At 37.0% G+C, this 20,482-nt stretch overlaps 1 protein-coding gene across 1 annotated transcript in view; it reads left to right on the top strand.

Moving 5' to 3' along the window:
* Positions 1-20,482, top strand: part of FSIP1 (fibrous sheath interacting protein 1) — an 82,868-nt gene that overhangs the window by 22,359 nt on the left and 40,027 nt on the right. Inside the window, 1 exon segment of the mRNA XM_010150447.1 lies at positions 5,899-6,036. Coding sequence (XP_010148749.1) covers positions 5,899-6,036 — 138 coding nt within the window.

The raw sequence follows: 20,482 nt of genomic DNA, 5'->3' as shown, positions 1-20,482 counted from the left end.
ATTCCTGCTTCTTTGCGTGTCCAGAGCTGCCTCCCTCAGCAGAGGATGGGGTGTCTGATGGTTGCCTTAGTTTCATTGTGATCCAGACTTCAGGCAAGTCAGTGTTAAGTGTTTCATGAAGCCTGATGGGTAGGTGCAGTCTGATTGTATCTGGCACTGTGACATGACTGGGTTTGTTTATATTTACATAGAAGTTCAGCTGCTAATTTTTTAAGAAGGTAAATGGAGGAGAAAACTGTTGCCTCAACTTTTAGGAACTTGACTGCTTACTATGGAAGCTTCGTAGCAAGTCTAGCCTTAGGTCCTAAATTCTTGGTTATAGTTCTTTTTGTAGGCAAAACATCACTCTTCAGTTACATAGCAGTAATAACAGGTCAAGGTCTTAATTTGGTTATATGAATCCATTCTCAACAACTTGTGTTTTCCAATTCTTTTAACAGTTGCTTTTTCAAAAAAGCTGTAACGTGCAGCAGCACCTGAGAAATAAATGACTATTTTGAGTTTATAGAGCATCCTGTCAAAGGGCATTAAAAATGCCTTTTTTTTTTTTTTTACAAGCAGTTATTCTAGCTTCATTGCTGCTCATGGTCTTTTTAAAACAGCCTTGTTTATCATGATCAACATCCCCTAGTATTGTTATAAACTGGAATTTTTAAAGGATTTGCTTTTTAAAAAAACATAATTTTTGAGGCATCAGTTCTCATATCAGAGAATAGGTGGGTCACAGAAAAGTGTCAGAATTATCCGTACTGAATGTCTTTTGGAACCTCATCAAGGGCAACGGAAAGCTGTCCAGAAAGCGTCTGAAGAAATAAATTGAATGATGCTTTTCCTAAATGATCTTGTTTTGTGATATGTTAGCACGAATGCCACATGCAAGACAAAGTACAAGTTCTGCTTGTCTGCCCCTTGTTGAGTTTAATGTCAAGTGTTTAATGACAAGATTTTCAATTGCTTCTTCAGTTGACCACTGCAACTAAATGAAGAAGTAAACTAGCTGTCAGCACTGGAAGGTTGTTATCCCCTGTAAAACCAGTTAGAAGCGAGACACATTTAACTTTCTAATAGAATGAATTAAATATGCAGGAGTTACCTCATTTATTCACCCTCACGCATATTCTCTAGACAGTGTGAGAGACAAAATATTTGTTAGGGAGACTGGGAATCTGTAGTATTCAAAACTGGTAGTGATAATCTGGTATTGTTGAAGTCTAAGATAAGTTTCTATTGATTTCTTTTATTCAGAGTTTCAGCTTAGATTGTATCACTACTTCTCCCATAGCTGAGGTAAATTCTGTAAACTTTATTGCTAGATAAAGATGTTGGCACTGATGCTATGGAGTGTAAATTCGAATGCACTGCAATTTTTGTTTCTTAGGAGTTTGGTTTTTTTTAAGTTGGTGTTGTTTAGGGTTTTTTAAATTAAGGTGCCAGAAGAGGGCTAAAAAAAAATCCTGAAGGTACAAATTTATTTTGAATGAGTCTAGTTGTTACAGGACACAAGTCTGATTTGGACCATGGATATCTTTTCCTTCGGAGAAGAGGCTGATTTCATTGACATTAATATTTCTCCTAAAAATGAGTGCTGAATTTCTGGTTTCCATGAGATGTGGATTTACCTGTTGAGTTTGAATAGGGTAAAATGCATAAGGGATGAGGAACATTGGGGAAGAAGTTAGTGTGTAAATCATCTGCTTGGATCTTCATTTAGAATTTTAGAAGTAAAATCAGCTTAGAATTGCCTATCATAAAGCTGCATTTTTTTTTTCAAGAATTACATTAGAAATAACTTTCAAAATGCAAACACTGCATCACCACTGGCTCAATGGGAGTGCTGCTTTCTGCCACTGGCAGAGACTTTGGCAGGATATAGGATCTATACACTGGCTCTGTAATCTTTAACAACCGGCTTCAATTATCCTACAGTACCATAGGTGAGCTGTTAGAGAGGAGCATACAGATTCATCTTATTGTGCAATGAGTCCAGCTGGATTCAGAATGCTTTTCCATGACTAATGTTCTCTTTTATATTGGTTCTGGTATTTCTCTAAGAAACTTTTATCTGTTCTGATGCCAGCTTTATTAAATATTTAAAAATGCTTCTGTCTTACTTAATATTTGTGGGGAGAATGAATTAAATTGGATGTAATCCTGTAAGAGAAAAGAGAATGTAGGATGAAGGCTATGAATTGTAAGACTCTGTATAATGAGTACAGTTACCATCTTGAAAAACTAGAAAACTACCTGAAAATAAAAGGAAATGATGACTGCATTTAAAGAAACAATAGTATCTGTCTGCTTGAATATTTTATGATTACTTTAATGTTGTGTATTACCTTGATGAGTTCTTTCATACCTGACTGGGTTTTCTTCATCAGAAGAATATTCCATTTTCAGTTATAGCAGTAGACTACAGTTAACAGTTGAAATGAAAACTCAAAATTGTAAAAATCCTGAAGATACATTAATATTTCAATTAATGAACTCTATGGTTCCACTTCACCAAAACAGATAATTTTGACAGGTATCATTATTTCAGGTCATGATTTGAAGCAGGTTAATAAGCTGATCAGCCAATTTTGTGGCTTAAGAAGATTGTATGACACAAAAATCTTTCATTACATAGGATTTTGGTCTTATTTATTTATAGAATTTTGGAGAAAAGGCAGTGCAACAAATAATTTTAGCCATTTCAAATACTGGGTAGTTCTGTTTTGTGATAGGATTGTTGCAGCTTTGGCTGTTGCTAAGTATTTATATCTTCCCTTGTGTAGCATGTCTAACAGTTTTATTTTCTACCTCATCTTTAAAGATTTTTAGATCTTTATTAATCTCAAAAAGACTTCCACTACATGTGTGCTGGTTTCAGTCAGGAAAGAGTTAACTCCCTTTACCGTGGCTGCTAGAAAGCTGAGTTCCTGGATGCAGGGAGCAGCACTGGTAAGTTCTCAGCTGGCGCTGGGGAATGCCTGCACCAGGTTCAAGGTCTTTCTCTGCTTCTGATCCTGCAGCTGCATTCCCAGCGCTCGCTGTCTCACTACAGGCAGTGCAGGGGACACACAGTTCAGGCACCTGACCCAAACTGACCAAGGGAGTATTTCATTCCATAGTACGTCATGCTGGGGGCAGAGGTGAGGAGGGGTTCTGGGACTGGCGGGGGGAAGGGGGGGGGGGGGGTTCGGGGAGCCACTACTCTCTCTCCCTTACTCTCTCTTGTTCACTCCTGTACACGTGCAAACACTCTCTGACTCCTGCGTTAGCTGTTTCGCTAACTCCCGTGCTGGCTCATTCGTGAGAGAGTTGGTGGGTTTGTTTAGTTTTCCTGGTCGTGCTATTGCTGACAGGGTTCGTTCAGAATCTTCTGCGGTAACTCCCAGGCTGTGGCCCTTGGGCTGCGGTTCATGGGCTGCGATCGCTCTTGGGCTGTGGCTCTCATGCTCTCTGGCTCTGACTCACTTCTCAGCACCTGGTTGTGCACTGGTCAGTGCGTGGTGAGAAATTGTATCATTATTGAATCATATTGTATCATATATTTTATTTTCTACTATTTTAATTACTTATTATTACTAGTATTTGTATATATTCAAATTAGTAAATAGTTCTTATCTCAATTTTATGGGCTTCCTTGTTTCTTTTTCCTCCAATTCTCCCCCTCCACTGTAGGAGAGGAGGGGGAACCTGAGACTGGCTTTGTGGTATTTGTGGCTAGCCAGAGTTAAACATGGTATGTAATTGAAACATACTGTTTTGAAGCATTTGAAACATAGAGAATAAAATGTTTTCCTTGATATAATACTTCCTATGTTTATTTCATGGTATCTTGAAAAAAATATAAAAAAATCAGTAAGTAGAGAAAAGTCTTAACTTTGCTGATATGGTAAAATAAAGCATGTATCCTGAAACTATTGGAAAGACTTGGACAGAGATCTGCATAAAGCTTTGCTTCCACAGTGTATGGGGAAAAGGAAATTAAAAAAAATGTAAAGGTAGTAATTTTTTTTATTTCGATTCCTCATACTGTTACTTTTTTAAATCTAGCTGGTATTGCAGCAATAATATTTTCAGAGATGCTGTTTGCAATTTGAACTCCTCACTGAAGGCTGAGTTCATGTAAAGATATCAGTCAGTAGCTCATGCACGCAATCCTGAAAACAAAATATGGGGAAGTATAATATAGTATTTAATGACTCTCAGTGCCACTGGTTGCATATTCTTATAGGTGTACTCATAGCTATTTAAACCAAATCATAACTGCAGCTCTGATTCATGCTGAGCACTAATTGCTCACATGGCAATGTCTCTATATATGCACACATCAGAAGATTGGATTTAGAAATGTAATGGCAGAAATAGCAATAACTTTTTAAAAAAAAAAAAAAAAGAAAAAGAAATACAATGCTATCATCTTCCTCCCTGCCCTTCCATTAACAATTTCACTCCTGTTAAAACCACTGGAAGAACGAAGCCACGTGAAAGCAATTCCTTTTAATAGAGGGAGCTTCAGTTGTTATGTTTTGAGCTGCTTTGCCATCTCTATATTGCAGATATCCTTGTTTCATGTTAAGTCCTGTTTTTTTTATATTCTGTGTAGATGTCAGTCATGCTGAGTCCTTCACATTGGGCATCATATTTAATTAAAAATAACTCTGCATGTTGAAGCCTAGCTTTAGACACCCAGTATTAAGAATTTGGCTTTAAGTGGCCCACATTAAACTTTAGTCCAGTTTGGACAGATCCTAGTCATTCACAGATGGTGCTGTTTTATTATATCTCTGTCTGTTACTAGAAAATTTATTAGCACTGTGGTACTGCCAACTACTGATGATTGTAAATATCTCTTCAAATATTTGTACTGTGTCAAAATAAGTTTATTTTCAGGCAACTAATAGTTTGGTTTAAATGTCAGAACTCATAGACTTGTTTGATGTTTAGAAAAAGTTATTTACAGATTCTCACAATTTTTTTATATGTTGTAGTTGAGAATTTTTCCATTGAATGTTAAATTGCAAAGGTTGTTTTTGTTTCTAATTAGACATGCTACTTGAAATTCTTTTCCTGTGTGTTTATTAAGATTGCTTGAGCTGCTTCTAAAAATAAGAATTAATAGAGTATATTTTTATTAAATGGTTGCTCATGTTCCTTTGGGTTGAATTGACTAACAGGTTTGGGGTGTTGTTTTTTTTCTTTCCTTCTAGCATTGTTTGAATACCTTGTGTTCTTATTTAGGATCTTTGATTTACAAGAGAAAGCCCTGGGTTTTTTTCAATTACACCATAATCTTGTAATTTTTGCCAATATTGTCATACTTCATGATCTAAATTATGTATAACATTGAAGCTGGAATGTATTCAGGAGTGATACAAACTTCAGAATCTGATCAAAAACCCCTAAAGGATGTGAGAAGGTGTAACTGAATCTTTCATAATGGTTGTGCATCTAACTGCAACTTACAAAGAGAAGGTTATTCTCATTTGTCATGATATCTAGTAAACAAAACCAACAGTCATTTAATTTCAGTTGTTTCCCTTCTGGCCTAATTCTGATCCCAGTATGGTAAATAAGCACAAGCTTTGAACCCCTCATTCGGTCTCCCCGATTCTCAGTGCATTTTTATTGTTGTAGTAGAATTTAAGCATTCAAGTGCCAGCTCTAGAGGCTAAGAAATTTCTCTTAAAATGCAAAAGGGAGGAATTCTCTTATTGAAATAAGTCAGCCTGATGTTTAGATATTGTATTTGAAAGCGCGCATAATGAAAATTAGGTATTTGACAAATTTGAAATTGAGAAATTATTCTTAACATTTCTGTTTTTTCCTGATAGAAATCAAAAGAACACTCACCTGGCTTTGAAGCAATAGAAAGTCATATATTTAATTTCTGCCTATTCTTCCTTTTATCAGGAGTCTCTGGTTTATGCAAACAGGAGTCTAGAAGCAGTTCCAGGTGAAAAGGTTCTGCGAGACAAAAAGGAACAACGTGATCAGCAAAATCGCCTGAAGGAAATAGATCATCAGCTGAAATCCCTAGAGAACAATCTTGTAAGTCTCCTGTTTTTGTTGTATTTTTTTTTTCTACTCAGTTTGAAAACTTTGGAGTTTATCTTTCCATGTGTCTCTAAATAAAATCAAATTCTGCAACCTTGTGTAAATTCCTGAAGCAATCCCCAAAGAAAAGTACAAGCAGAAGTCTCAAATAATTTTTCTTAATCTGGGAAACACATTTTTCAGTTGTAATGCATGTTTCCCATTAACATAGTGTCTTTCAAAGCGAAAGAAATTATTCTCTTCTCTTCCTCCATAGAGGGGAATAACATAAACAATCATATATAAATGCATCCTAAAGGGATTTTTGTATGGCTCATACAATTCAGTGTTCTTTGGAGGACCAGGTCTGATGGGAATGTTGTATAGACTAAGTTATTGTGTGAGTTAGTTTTGCTGAATTCATTTAGTGTGTTTTTGTAAATTAATTTTCATTTTATGCATTAATTTCATAGGTTCATGGGTGTTTAAAATAGGAGCATGTAAGTAAAATGGTAGTAAAAAATCATTACTGTTTTAGAATAAGTACATCAAGTCTCATCCTTATTACTACTTTGAATAAAAGCAGGTAGAGGGAAGGCAATTTAAAATTTGAGAGGAGCCTAATGTTAACTTAGTAGGCAGAAATTATGTTTATTTCTAAGTCATAGAGCCAGGGCTGACAAACCAAAACCTTTGTGCCTTGCTCAAGTAACATATTACTATTCCTTTTCAGTGGGTATAATTTATTACGTTACTCTTAAGTTACAGTAAAGAAATTTAACTAAAAACTAGTGACAGGGGAACCTCAGAGACTTCAGCAATCTTTTTGCTTATTTTTACATATAGAGTGTATGTACGGTTTGATCTCTGCTGAAAGAGCTATAAAGCAGCCTATGCCGAAAATATATAAAACATTAAAAAACCAGATTAATTCAGAAGGAAAGTATCTAAGATGATACTGTATCTAAGATGATACAGTTGTCATTTATTTGGCCTGAAAGCCAGTGTTGGTATTTGTTTTTATGTTGGATCTTTCATAATCTTTTAAGAGGTCAGAATGAAAATTTCCATTTTAAAATTTAATTTTTTTAAATTTTATAACTTTGTACAAAACTTTAGAGGTTTTACTTGTTCAGGTGAAGTCAGGAATTAAACTGCTGAAGACTCAAAAGAACATACTGTATTATGGAGCTGGCAGTAGCGGCTACAACCTGGATATATATGCATATTTTTAAGATTTTAACATCTTCATTTAGTGTTATTTTTCTGCTTTGAGATGAGAAAGCACTTGTCTCAGCATAGAATGTGCTGTGTGGAGAAGACAAACTAATGCAATAGTGTACGAGGGCCTGAGGTGAGATAACATCTCACATGAGTAACCTGATTAAGCTGGATTTTTACTAGGAAACCCCAAGTATGTTGGTACATTAGCAAGAGGCATCAGTATATGCAAATGAAGGTGGTGATGATCAGGAATAGCGAGCATGGGTTTACCGAGGGTAAGTCATGCTTGACCAACCTGATTGACGCCTTTGATGAAATGATCAGGGGGATGGCAGGGCTGCCACTCACTTGGATTTAGGCTGGAGGAGTGGGCTGACAGGAACTCTATGAAATGGGTGAAGGACAAATGCAGATTTCTGCATGAGGGAGGAGTAACTCCCTCTCACAGTGCGAGGTGCAGCCTGGCTGGCCAGGGAGCAGCCCTGCTGAAAAGGACCTGGCATCATTGTGGACAATAGACTGGACATGAGGTGGCAGCGTGCCCTGCAGGGCTGAAGGTTAACAGGTGTACTTGGCTGTATCAACATGAGCATAACCAGGGAAGTAACTGCTCCCCTTGACCTGGTACTCATTAGACTGTAGAGTATTGCTTCTAGTTTTGGGCTCCTCAGTGAAGAAAGGTGTTGACAGACCCGAGCAGGTGCAGCAGAGGGCCACTGAGATGGTAGGGGGCTGAAGCACTTCACCTGTGAGGCTGAGGAGCCTTGGTTTGTTTAACCTGGGGAACAGGTGGCTCAGGCGGACCTAAGAGTAGCTTTCCAATAACAAAGAGGGTACAGTGTAGTCAGAGCGGCAGTATCTTTACTGAGTTACATGATGGGAGAACAAGAGACAATATTAATAAATTGAAACGGGGAGAGTCCAGCTAGATTTGAAGAACAAAATACATCTGAGAGTAATTAAGAATGGGAAGCAGGTTGCATGGAGAGACTGAAATCTCCGTCTTCGAAAATTTTGCAGACAAAGCCATAAGGCATTTTACCTGATCTCGTAGCTGACACAGCTTCAAACAGCAGGTTGGGCTAGAGACCAGCTGACACACCTCTTCCCAGTCTGATGATTTTTTGATTCTACAAGGAAAAGTTTCAAGAATTTTAATGCATTTCTCAGGTGGTAATCTTTCTTTATTAACACTATATTGAAGGAAAGCTGGTAATTTTTCATGGCTGGGCATTGTAGAAATTTGTTTCTTGAATTTAACTAGTTTTAGTGTTTTTCATGTAGTCATAAAAACATCAATATATTGAGTTTGTTGTGTCATACCAAAAATCCATGTAGTCTACCTTTGGCTTGTGGAGGTCTTTATTCAGCAGTAGGCTTACCTTTTACATTAATCACTTAGGACAAATACTATTCCAGTTAACCTTTATAGCCATCAAAACCAGATCTACAGTGCGAATCAAAAGCTGTGTGATTCCAATAGTGGTGTAACCACAGTGGTATAATCTCAGTTACTGGTAGCACTGTCGTTACATCTGCAGAGTTTATCCTGGCAGTCCTGGAACTGCATGGCCAATATGGTTAGGCTTCTAGAAGGTTTAAAGCTAATTTGGATAGAACTACATGCAGTTCAGTCTGGTTTGAGGACTAAAAAAAAAAGCCTAGTGACATGTTCTTCCTGGCATCAGTTTTACGTACTCTTGGAGTGTGGGAACAAAGACTTCAGAGAAGGAGACAGTGATCACTTTAGTGGCTGTTCACTTCTGTGTCATTACAGTAAGGCAGTGTATTTAGCTCTTATCTGTTCACAGCACCAAAACAATAGTAGACCTTCATTTTAATGAACTGCTCTATTATGTTAGACAGTTGAAAGATGAGAGGCAAGTAACTGGAGGAATTCTGTGAAACAGTATATTGAATAGGTTTATGGGTAAACAGATAAAATAAGTCTGCGCATTGTAATTTTTCTCCTAGTCATTGACCTTTATATCACTTTTTGTCACTGCTGACCTTGTTCATGAGGCAAACACAATCTGAGGAAGTGCGTCTGGGAACTGTACGATAGTCTACATCAGGCCTGGGAAATGCAGTGGGCTGCTGACTCATGCAAATATTTTGTATATAAATGGGTCAGTTCCAAGTCTCATTTGGGTTATAACAGTATTGTTTGGTATCACATTACATGCAGACTCTTGCAACATACCACACATTTTTCCTTGACTTGATTGTGTGTATTTAGAACTCTGAATTGATAGACTGTAATGTTAATTTACTGTGTTTATAAACACAGAGTATGTCCTCTGCACCCGTCATGGCCAGACTAGCATTGCTGCGTGCTATGCAGCACCTGGTAAGGCTTCTACAGGGGGACATAGTGTCTTCTTATCAGTTGCTGCTCTGTAACATGACTCTCAGATCATAGCTTATGGGTATGAAATGTTTGTGTAGTAGGTCCTCTGTGAGACACTTTGGTTGCCAGTGTAAAGAAAGACGTATTCAGCTCTGAATGAAAGTCGGTTTTTCTTTCTAACGGTAAAGTAAAATATGTAGAAAATGTACACTTTTTTCTGTGAACAAAGAACAGCCTTCAGAAAATACTCCTTTTTTTTGGTTTCGTGACCATGACACCTTCTGCTCTAATTTCTGGAAATACAGCTTTTATAGAGAAGATTGGGCAAAACAGCATGGCATTACCTTCTGATGCAACACACATAATTGAATAACATTTTTCTTATCTGGTGTGGGGATGCCTACCAGTCAGATAACATATGCAGTGTTCATTTGGTGCCTTGTTTCTATACCAAAGTAATATTTTGGCTGTTAGTTCTGCAACAACATTAGCAGCAAAACTGCTCTCTGCCAGGAAACTGCACGATGAAAAGCTAAACTGAATGCTTGTGTTGAGGGGGGAGTACATATATGGCATGTTTCCAGAGTAATTTAATTATTTCTGGAAATACTGTTCATTATTCAATAGGTGGCACTCTTCACTGTATGTCAGAGGAAGGATGCCTAAGCATGGCTCTAGGGGATATTATTACTGGTGAAAGCGTCATTCGTGTGGTGTAAAATACAGGTTGTGAGAGACTGCCTCTCACTTCTGGCAAGATTCCAGATGTGCAGCTTTTAACATTCAGTTATTTTTCTAGCTTAGCTTATTAAATTGTCTATTTAAAATTCACATTGCTTTTAAATTTCTCCTGTACTCCTTCCTAAACCACTGTAATTCACTACATAAAATTGGAAATAAATTCTCTGTTCTGAGCAGAGGGGGTGATTTGTCAGCAGTTAGGAATGTTGTTTCTGAATGCATGATTATACTGGGCTGTATAATTTTAAAATACAGTATTTTCTAAGTTTAATGTCTGAGAGATGACTTTTAAAATGCATTTTAAAAAACCCCTCAGATAAAATATTTTCTTGTTGTTGGTTTTTTTGGTTGGTTTTTGTTTTGTTTTGTTTCCTAGGTGGAAATTATGAATAATTTAACTAAGCAGAATTTAGCTCTGTGTGTTAGGGAGTAACTTCCAGTAGGTATAAAGGTAACTTTATTAATATTTTTTTTTTAGTGTATGGTAGAATGCTGTATTTCTTCCACTACTGCAAAATGAATTATTCAAATGGATTCGTATAAATGGCAGCTTTACTCTGACTTTCTCTTCCAGGGGGAGGAATACATTCCTCTTATTTCTGGAGCAGGCTATTTAGTAGGTGCTGGCTTCTGAAGTTTTAACATTTATGGATTCCTCCACTACACCTTACCTCATGTGGGCTCTAAGACTTCATGGTTTCAGCTAAGTCTGGAATTGAGCACAAAAAACAGGGCTGGAAGATAAGACTTTAACGCACTTTACAATCAATTAAAAAACCCCAGAAAATCTGCTAAGTATTATGTTTGAAGTAATGAAACTAAGGGCTTTGAAATCTGAGTTCCTTCTGTATTTTGAAAAAAATTGACCCCAGTGAATTAATATACCAAAGAATGTATTGTATGCATTGTTGAAATGCATTGTGAAATTTCAGTCCAATTGAAATGTATCTGTACCATGGTTTCTGGGTCCTTGCTGAATTTCTTTTAGGTTTTAGTTTGACCTTAGTTCACTTGTTCTTCATTTGAAACCATGGCTGACTCTCCACATTCTTTCATCTTTCAGTTTCCTGGAAACCATTGAGCTTATCTTTGTTTTGTGAATTGCATTGTTAACTGCTGCTTCAAAAAAAAATGTTCAGCTGCCAAATGCATGTTGCTGAGCATTAATGAAAGGAATTTTATATAGAAAGAATAATAAATGTAGTTATTTTTCAATTGTGGCTTCTACTAGTTGGCCATTCGTGATAATCCAGTAGCCTTTTTGATGTGTTGAATTTCTTCATTGCAGGAGCTTTAAATGCACATCCAAGCAAGCTGTTAAGTAAGATATTTTCACCTTTGCTGCCTATATGTGCATTTATTTCAAATATCTTACAATGGAAGCTGATTCTGTCCTGCCAAAGTCTAGCCACAGATGCCTATTTAGGGGTTTTGGTTAAATATATAAAATCAAATGCTTTTCAAATGCATATTGAATATATATGCATATAATTGTGTGTATACACACACATACGTATAAACAGTGTTACTTCTTAGCGTGACTGTGATACTGATACCTGCTTAAAAAAAAGTCTGCTTACTTGCAGTAAGTACTTTTAAAACACAAGCTCAGTCTTGTTTGCTTAGTCTTAAATGTATCATCAGATGTCTGTACAACTCTAGAAATTATTTTTTCACAAGTTCATACAATTTGGTAACCAAATGCAATATGTGATTGTTAATTACTGACGTTTTTTTTTGGATATCAAGTAATATGTAAATATATATATTCTGTCATCTGTATAGATGAACTTTGCAGGAAGGTGAGCCATTGGTGTGAATGGTGCAGAAGAAAAATATAAAAATAGTAAATATATAAATGCTGTTAAGAGTTTTGATCACTTGCAGGAGCTTACTCCAAAAGGCATGATTTTATCTTCTTGATGCAGAATAATGTATGTCTGTGGGAAAGGAAACCTCAGGATAAAATTGATTATTGTTTAGTGCTGAAGAAGGTCTCACAAACCATTTCATGGTTTACCCTTGTGCTGGTTTTAGTTGGACAGAGTTAATTTTCTTCACCGTAGCTAGTATGAAGCTGTTTTGGTTTTGCAATAAGAAAAATATTCATGCAATTCAAGGATTTCTTCGCTTTCTGGCGCTGTGCCTGTGTTCCCAAGTTCTTCTCTACAAGAAGCTGGAAGGGGACACAGCCAGGATAGCTGACCAAACTGACCAAAGGGACATGATATGTCATGCCATCTAACATCATGCTCAGTATATAAGTTGGGGGTGGGTCAGGTGGCTGTGTTGGCTTTATGGTTCAATCGCTCTCTCAGTTGATGGCTCACGCTCACTCACTGGAGCTCGCGCTCACTCTGGTGTGATCTTCCGGGCTCTTGGGCTCAAGCAGCTTCAAACAGTTGTTTGTTCAAGTTTTACAAGAATTCATTCTCATTATGTGATTGTACAAAATTGTTTCAGAGTGAAATGTGGTAGCATTTGCACCTGGGCGAAATATTAGCATGAAAACCTTATTTTCTTCATTTAACAGCTACTACACACATGAGGACAGCAATAAAATTAGTAGCAGATTGATAAAATCTAAATATTTCCCTCATGATTCAAATAAATTTCCTCTTTATTGATTGTTTTTCACATACTATGGACAAGAATAAAGTACCTGCTGAAAGAATTTGTAATAAATAACTTGAAAACTATAAATTGCATTAAGAAAATATAGTTCAATTATTTATATAAATGTTAAATTATTAATACTAAATTATATTAAAATATGAAACAGGTACAATTGTAGTGGTGCTTCTAGTTTATATGGAAAACTGTTTAGATAATATTTACATAGATGCTGGCAGCAGTCAAATTGAACTACATCCGTATGATGGTAAGTAGCATTGCCAACTTGCATCCTAAGTACTAGTTATGCATTGATACTGTGTGTAAGACATCACTGCTGGAATGTGATACCTGCAATGAGACCTTTTTTAAACACAATGGGTTTCTAGATAAGAATGATCAAATTCTCTGTCAGGTCAATGCACTGATCCTCCTCCCAAAGTGTAGAGAGTTTATAGCTGGGACGACTCTGCTAATCATTTGCCCCAGAATGCGTAGGAGAAAATTGAGAAGCATCTCCCTTCTTGTACTTCTCTCAGCTAATTTTAAAGAAAGGAAGGCTTTTGTCTTTCTTTTTTTTCCCCCCTCTAATCACTGTATTTGTTCCCATTCTCTTTCCCAATGTTTTGCATATGATCTCATTTTCTTGTGTAGAGCTGAGCTTTCTTATATTTTTTCTCCTATATATTATGGTGTTTGCCATCTTAAAATAACAAACCATCTTTGACTACCCACCCATCTCTAAATTCATGTAGTGCTATTTATAGTCATTGTTTATCTCCTTCAGTTTTGTGTCTCTAAAATGCTTTAAATTTAACCGTAATTGTACTACTTCCTTAATTGTCTTTATTTATAAATGGTATTTGACACGGTAAACAGATTTGTATTGGAAATGTGTTTTTTCTTAGATGATGACAGAATTCATGAAAACTGAGTTGTTTCTATGCTCGTGTTATTCTTTCAGTATATCCTTTGTCACGTCCTGTGTCCTCTCTGACATCCACAAGTATAACAGTGTTGTTCTAGTTTTTTACTGTGCCATCCATTTATCTGCCCCCTGACCTCTCCCGCTCTCATGTCTAAACCAGGTTGCATGTATCCACTGCCAAGGCCCTTTTTCATTCCTTCTTATCTCCCCTTTCCCTCAACCTGTCATCTTTAGTTCATGGTTGAGATAAATATGTGGCATCAAAGCAGGACAGTGTCCTTCATCACCCAGTTGTTATATTTTCATACTGATGCCTATTGCTCTGCTCTCTCATGCCTAAAACCTTTTCAAAACACTTTTCAGTGGATTGATGAGTATTACATTTCTGGTTTAAGGCAGTCAAGCAATGGAGTTCTAGTCTTTTCCTGGTTCTCGACTGCCTGTGTATGTGCATGTAGTTTTTGTATGGATATACTTACAGGTTTGTTTGGGATTTTCTTTTTTCCTTTCTTTTCCTGTGTTTGTATAACATCTAGCATCACGGGTCAATGTGATAACTATGGTTTCTAGCTGCGGTGATATTAAAATAACGATTAACGATTTCTCTGGTTAGTACAGGTGTCCATAGCATAACATTTTCATCATTAAAGTCAACAAGTCCTTTTGAGGCAAGGAGAAGGTGTTTACTTGTTACGTATCTCTACTGGCAAACCAGGCAAGGAGAAGGTGTTTACTTGTTGTTACGTATCTCTACTGGCAAACTTAGGAGTTTCTCATTCCTTGGTGCCAGTTAGGCCTGTTCTTTAATCTCTGTAGCAAAGAAGCCTTGTTTTTGTTGGCCTGCTCACACCCTGTTCGTTAAAGACAGTCAGGGAAAAGCCTCTGTTTCTCTGTAAGTGTTGTAGGGGAAGGCTATGTTTCTACTATGCCCTAAGATGTTACATTCAAAATGAGAGAGTTAAAACAACAGGGCTGCTGTGGAGGAAACCTTCAGCAACATGTACTTAGGTGTACTTTGTCCTTTATGGGTGAGTATTAACATCGTGATCTTTGATAAGTAGCATATAAGTGCATCTTTCCATCTTAGGCTTGATGATTATGTAGTTTAGAGTCTGCGATAAATATCAGCATAGAAACATTTTGGCTGTAAGTTTCCTATACGTGTGTTTCTATGACCGCACGTACAAACTGTATAGTAACACTTAAGTCTTTTCTTGAGACACTTTAGCTTGTTAATCTAGGATGGATGTGTAAGCACCATCTCTAAAAGCAGAGGATGTAAAGCACATAGCAGGTGCACAGGGTGCTAATACTCTTGTAAACTACATAAAACTATTTGACAGCCACCTGGGGCTCCTAAGCCAAAAAAGTGACTTCTGTTATAACTATTTGTTAATATTGGTGTTGACATCTCATGTATTTCATTTTAAGCTATATAATTGTTTATGTTTTTTCAGGTATAAAAGGTATGAGTCCTAAGAGTATACAAATTCCATTAAAACTCTAGATAAGATGAATATTACAATTAATATATTTACACAAACTTATGACATACTGTGATGAATCTGATAATCAGAGGTTTACGACAAAGCTTATTTGAAAGCTAGGAGTATTTCTGGTGGATTTTTTGCTTCTAGAAGCAGTTTCCTGAGGTGACAACAGCAGTATTTCTAGCATGAATGCAATAATTTTCTTTTCAGAAACACTGTAATCCTGTTTACAGAGTCAAAGAAAGTTGGTTTGAGAAAAGCTTTGAGTTTTGTCATTGATCTAATTAGTCTAATTTTGCAGCATATTTTTTTAATTATACTGTTAGTGTAGGCCAGTGTCCAAAGACATTAGCCTGGAAGTTGGGATGTCCCTTTTCCAGAAAATCTTCACTTGAAATATTCCCTGTCATTAGAATCTGAAAAGCTGGGGGCATATAATCTTTTGATGAAGAAATTACAAGCATACCTAACATTCTGCTACTGAGTATTCATACTGGTTGCCAGTTTGGCAGAATTGGGTGTCTCGTGGCCTATCTCATGCCTAAGTCTGTTTTTTAATTCTGAGACTGAGCATTCCTTTGTCTATGGGCTTTGTGTACTGGGCATGCTCAGAGCAAGCCAATACACCTAAGCAGCCGTAAGTACAAAGCATGTTAGCAGTCATGATTGAGATTATGCCCATCTTCTTTCAGAAACACGACCTGGGAAGTTAGCATCTCTCTTGGAGTACTACTCCACTTTTTCAACCTCAACAATTTCAACCTCAAAAATTGTTCAGCCTGGAGAAGAGAAGGCTCTGGAGAGACCTTATAGCCTTCCAGTACCTGAAGGGGCTACAAGGAAGCTGGGGAGGACTTTTTACAAGGGTCTGTAGTGACAGGACAAGGGGTGATGGGTTTAAACTGAAAGCAGGGAGATTTAGATTAGATATCAGGAAAAAATTCTTCACGGAGAGGGTGGTGAGGCACTGGGACAGGTTGCCCAGAGAAGTTGTGGATGCCCCATCCCGGGAAGTGTTCAAGGCCAGGCTGGATGAGTCTTTGAGCACCCTGGTCTAGTGGAAGGTGTCCCTGCCCATGGCAGGGGGGTTGGAACTAGATGGTCTTTAAGGACCCTTCCAACCCTAACCATTCTATGATTCTATGGATTTCATGTCTGTAGTTTTGTCTCCATTTTCCTTCACAAAGAGAGTGATGCAGCCCTGACATCATTTTTTTGTAAGTTTGAGGGGAGGAACTACATCATCTCACCAGTGGTGAAATTAAGTTATTCATCCAGGAACACAAAGTTCAGGGCCAAACCAGCATGAAATAAAAGGATGGTGTTTCTCTAGCCCAGTGATGAGCAGGGTGCTCCTCTGGAAGTCAAGAAGGTAATATTCTGAGCACTGCTTGTACAGACTTTGATTCTCTCATGCAAAATGCATGAACAGATTATTGTGTGGGGACTAGGAACTTCCTTTTTGCAGATGACAGTCTCATCGTTGATCTAGATTAACCATTCCTAACACCATTGATTTTGTTTTTCCTAGTGCTTTTTTTTCAGGGCTGTGGTGAAGAGAGTTTTTATTTAGACTTGTCTGTATCCCTGCCACCAAGGTCTCTCCTTCTGTGAAGAGGAACTAGGTTGAGACTTCGAAATCACTTTCTGGGGATGTACTTTTATAACTATGATGGGCAAATGTAATTGTCGTCACACAAACTGCGGGTACCTAAGAGGCATGGCCAAATACTTTGTGATATATCCTAATCTTTAACGCAGTGCTCTGGTTCTGAAAGAAGCAGGGTTGTAGGTTTTCTCTTTAGCTCTTTTTTCTGTGGTCTGATTTAGTTTTGTCCCCCCCCCCCCCCCCCATCTCTTCAGTTTGGCACTGTTCTGCTTACAAATACTGAGAAATGTACACTGGTACACAATGCTGCGTGATAGTGATCATTCTTTACAAGTTTTTGCTTTTAGAGTAGTTACTTATGGAGATACACTTACTAAATGGTGTGTTTCGCCTAAAAGGGAAGAACCTAGAAAAGAAGTCCATTATAATAGGCTGACATTGGAAGACTGAAGATATGCACTGGACTTTGTAAGAAATGTTTTCTGCTGCTTCTTAATATGACTAATTTTTATTTTTCTACTCTGCCAATTATGTTTAGGAGAGAATAGGTTTATTTGAATTCCTTCCATAGAAGAAGTCACATGCTTTTAATTATTCCTTCAAGAGTACTCGCACTATATCTTCACAGGCTCTTTTTCTTTCTCTCTGTAATTTAGAGTAAACCAAATAATGTAGTAATTTCTTTTTCCCAAATGCAGAAAGCAGTCAAAATGAAAACCACCTCTGTAGTAAGTTCCTGCTTTTGTATGCACTCTGTGACTGCCCTGTTTTTAAAGCACCTCCACATTCTTCATGTGGTTGTCTTAATTTTCTGGCATGCAGGGGACTCTCCATCCCTTTTTGGTGGGATCCAGTAATTTTTCGTATCTTGGTCGTACACTCTTTTCTGCCTGGACTATTGATAGTCTTTCATTAGAGGGTTTATGTTTTTCTTCCGAGTTCTCTAGTGCCTTATTGCAAAGTAGTGTAATTATACTGTGGTGTGCATATTTATATATGTACGTATTGAACACTAAACAACATTTGTTGCTAAGAAGAGTGTTTAACTATTCTGCATGGTTTCACTTTCTGGGATGTTCATGGAAAAAAAGATTTTTTTGACTGCTTATACAAACATGACACATGGTTGTAGCAGACCTTTTTTCTTCCTAGCTGCTTTTCTTTCTGTAGTTCAAAGCTTTCCTTCAAAGAAATCTCAAGAAAAAGTGGTATCTCTCAGCAGGGAGTCTTCATTCTATAGGAAACAAACATTTTGTGCCTGTCTTCTGCTATTGGCTCAAGTGTAATAGAAGCTTATTAACAGAGTCCTGGAAGCTCCTGGTTTATGAGGAACAGTCTACAGGACTTCCCTTTTTGTTGAAGCTATGTGCATTACTTCCTCAATTTCATAGGATCTTCTCATCAAGGAAGCTCTTGCCAGTGCAGGCTTTTGCAGTTAGTACTCTTTCTATGAAAAAAATATCCAAAGATTCAAATATTAGGATAAGAAGGTTTTAATCTAAATATAGCACGTATTAGAGGTTTTTGGATTTATCATATATTTAACAGGTCTACCTGTGTAATTGGGAGAGTTGGTTGTTTCTAAACTGTCACTCATATGCAATATCTTGTACTGATTTTTGGTTTAAGACAATTGATTGGGGAAATCCAATTAAAGTAGTGACAAGTGGTTTTTTTACTAGTATTTTTAGGGACAAAACTGAAAAGCGGTAATGAGGAAAGTGACTTCAAAGTGACAACAACAAGTAGCTAAGAATTTTTAGTGTAATAAACCAGCCAAAACACTGACCTTTTTGGTATGGTATACAAAAGAAGGCATTGTAACCTGTTTGTAAGAGTAATTTCATGTACGGTGTGATAATGGGTTCAGGGTACTTTCTGAGAAGGGCATGTCTTTAAGTTGAACTTATCATCATCATCAACTTGAATTATGTGAATTCAAGAAATGGCAAAAGCACGTCTTGTATAGAATGTAGATGGACTGATTTCTGGGGACAGATTAGAAGTAATAACTACCCATATATTAATCAAACTCTCTATGAACGACACACATACAGTGTCACCTGTAAATAGATCAGGAGTATAGGTATGGAGTGTGGAGAGAAATAAGTGGTGTGTAATGGATTTGTGCAAACAAGTGTCTTTGCAGCTGTAAATAGTAAGAAAATGGAATTCTCAGTCTTTGAGATTATTGTATGAATAACTTTGATAGCTGGTTTATTCTCTGTCTCATTACCAAGTGACTGTCTAGTTTCTGAAGGTGAAAATATTGCTTAGTTTTGAATGGATATACCTATCAAATAATTTTTGATTGGAGGAGGAGGGAGGATTTTTGCTATGTGAATTAATCTTTCAGTGTATGTTCCAATACAGAAATGGCCTTTTAACTTTTCTTTATATTCTTTATTTTCACATACTCATATTTCCTTATCTGACAATTTGGGTTTTTTAAAGTTTTATGAAAGAATGTTTCTAGTTTGTTTATGAAGCTTTGGTACTGAAGCTAGGAGTTTCAAATGTAATTTATTAAAGCCAAGAAAATAAAGCATAGTATTGAAAACTGAGTTGATGATATCAACAGGAAAATCAGCTTCAAATTTAGATTCCTTACATTAATTCCATGCTTTTATTCTCATAAAAATTAACAGAAGATAAATTAGATTGAATTTGATATATTGTAACCTGCTTTAGGAATTGCTTTTTCTTTTTTTTAATGCAAGTGTTGCTTAATGAGAGGATGTTCTTAGTAGGAGAAGTACTAACCGTATCTTGCTTGTTTTAATACCAGACGTTCACAACGGCGTTTAGCTACAGAGAAAAGTGAGTGAACAAATCTTGTAATTAACCTCCATCATTATGCATCATGCCCTCTTCATTAAATAGATCTAACAGGGAGAAAAGCCAGTTGTTTCTAATAATTTTCTAGTGCTTTTGTGGATTGTATACTTCAGTGTTCCGAAGGTCGGATAGAACTACCAGACCATAAAATCCAGCCAGCGAGAGATCTGGAGCTAAGAGAGCTCAAGGATTTATTAAGTGATGTGAAACTCTATTGTTTTGTGCATGTGTTACATAATTGCTGTCAATGCAAGGCTGTTAAAATTCCCTGCTAGTAATAACACGAATACCATTTTATAGCTTCAAGAGGAGATAAAAGAAGTTTCTTAGTCAGCACTTCAACAATATCACAGCACATGTCAGTTTTATTATTCTGGGGCCTTCAGTTTTGGCAGATGCTCTCCATTCTGGCTGTGGTGTGGTAATTACCATATAAATTAAGCAGTGAAATAAGCTGAGTGCAGCCTTATCCCTGCTGCCTGTAACCAGGTTGCAAGTACCACAGTGTGAAACAGGCATAATTCAGGCTGATTGTATTTAGAAGGCCACATTTTGAAATGCTGGGCCTTTATCTCTATTCAAGTCAATTTTAAAAGTAAATTGAAGCTGTTTAGTTGCTGTGCAAACAGAAGGATCATTCTTTCTCCACAAGGTACTCTCCATAATAG

Source organism: Eurypyga helias, unplaced genomic scaffold, assembly GCF_000690775.1.
Source record: "Eurypyga helias isolate BGI_N326 unplaced genomic scaffold, ASM69077v1 scaffold1874, whole genome shotgun sequence".
Classification (NCBI taxonomy): domain Eukaryota; kingdom Metazoa; phylum Chordata; class Aves; order Eurypygiformes; family Eurypygidae; genus Eurypyga; species Eurypyga helias.
This window is presented reverse-complemented; position numbering and strand designations above follow the sequence as displayed.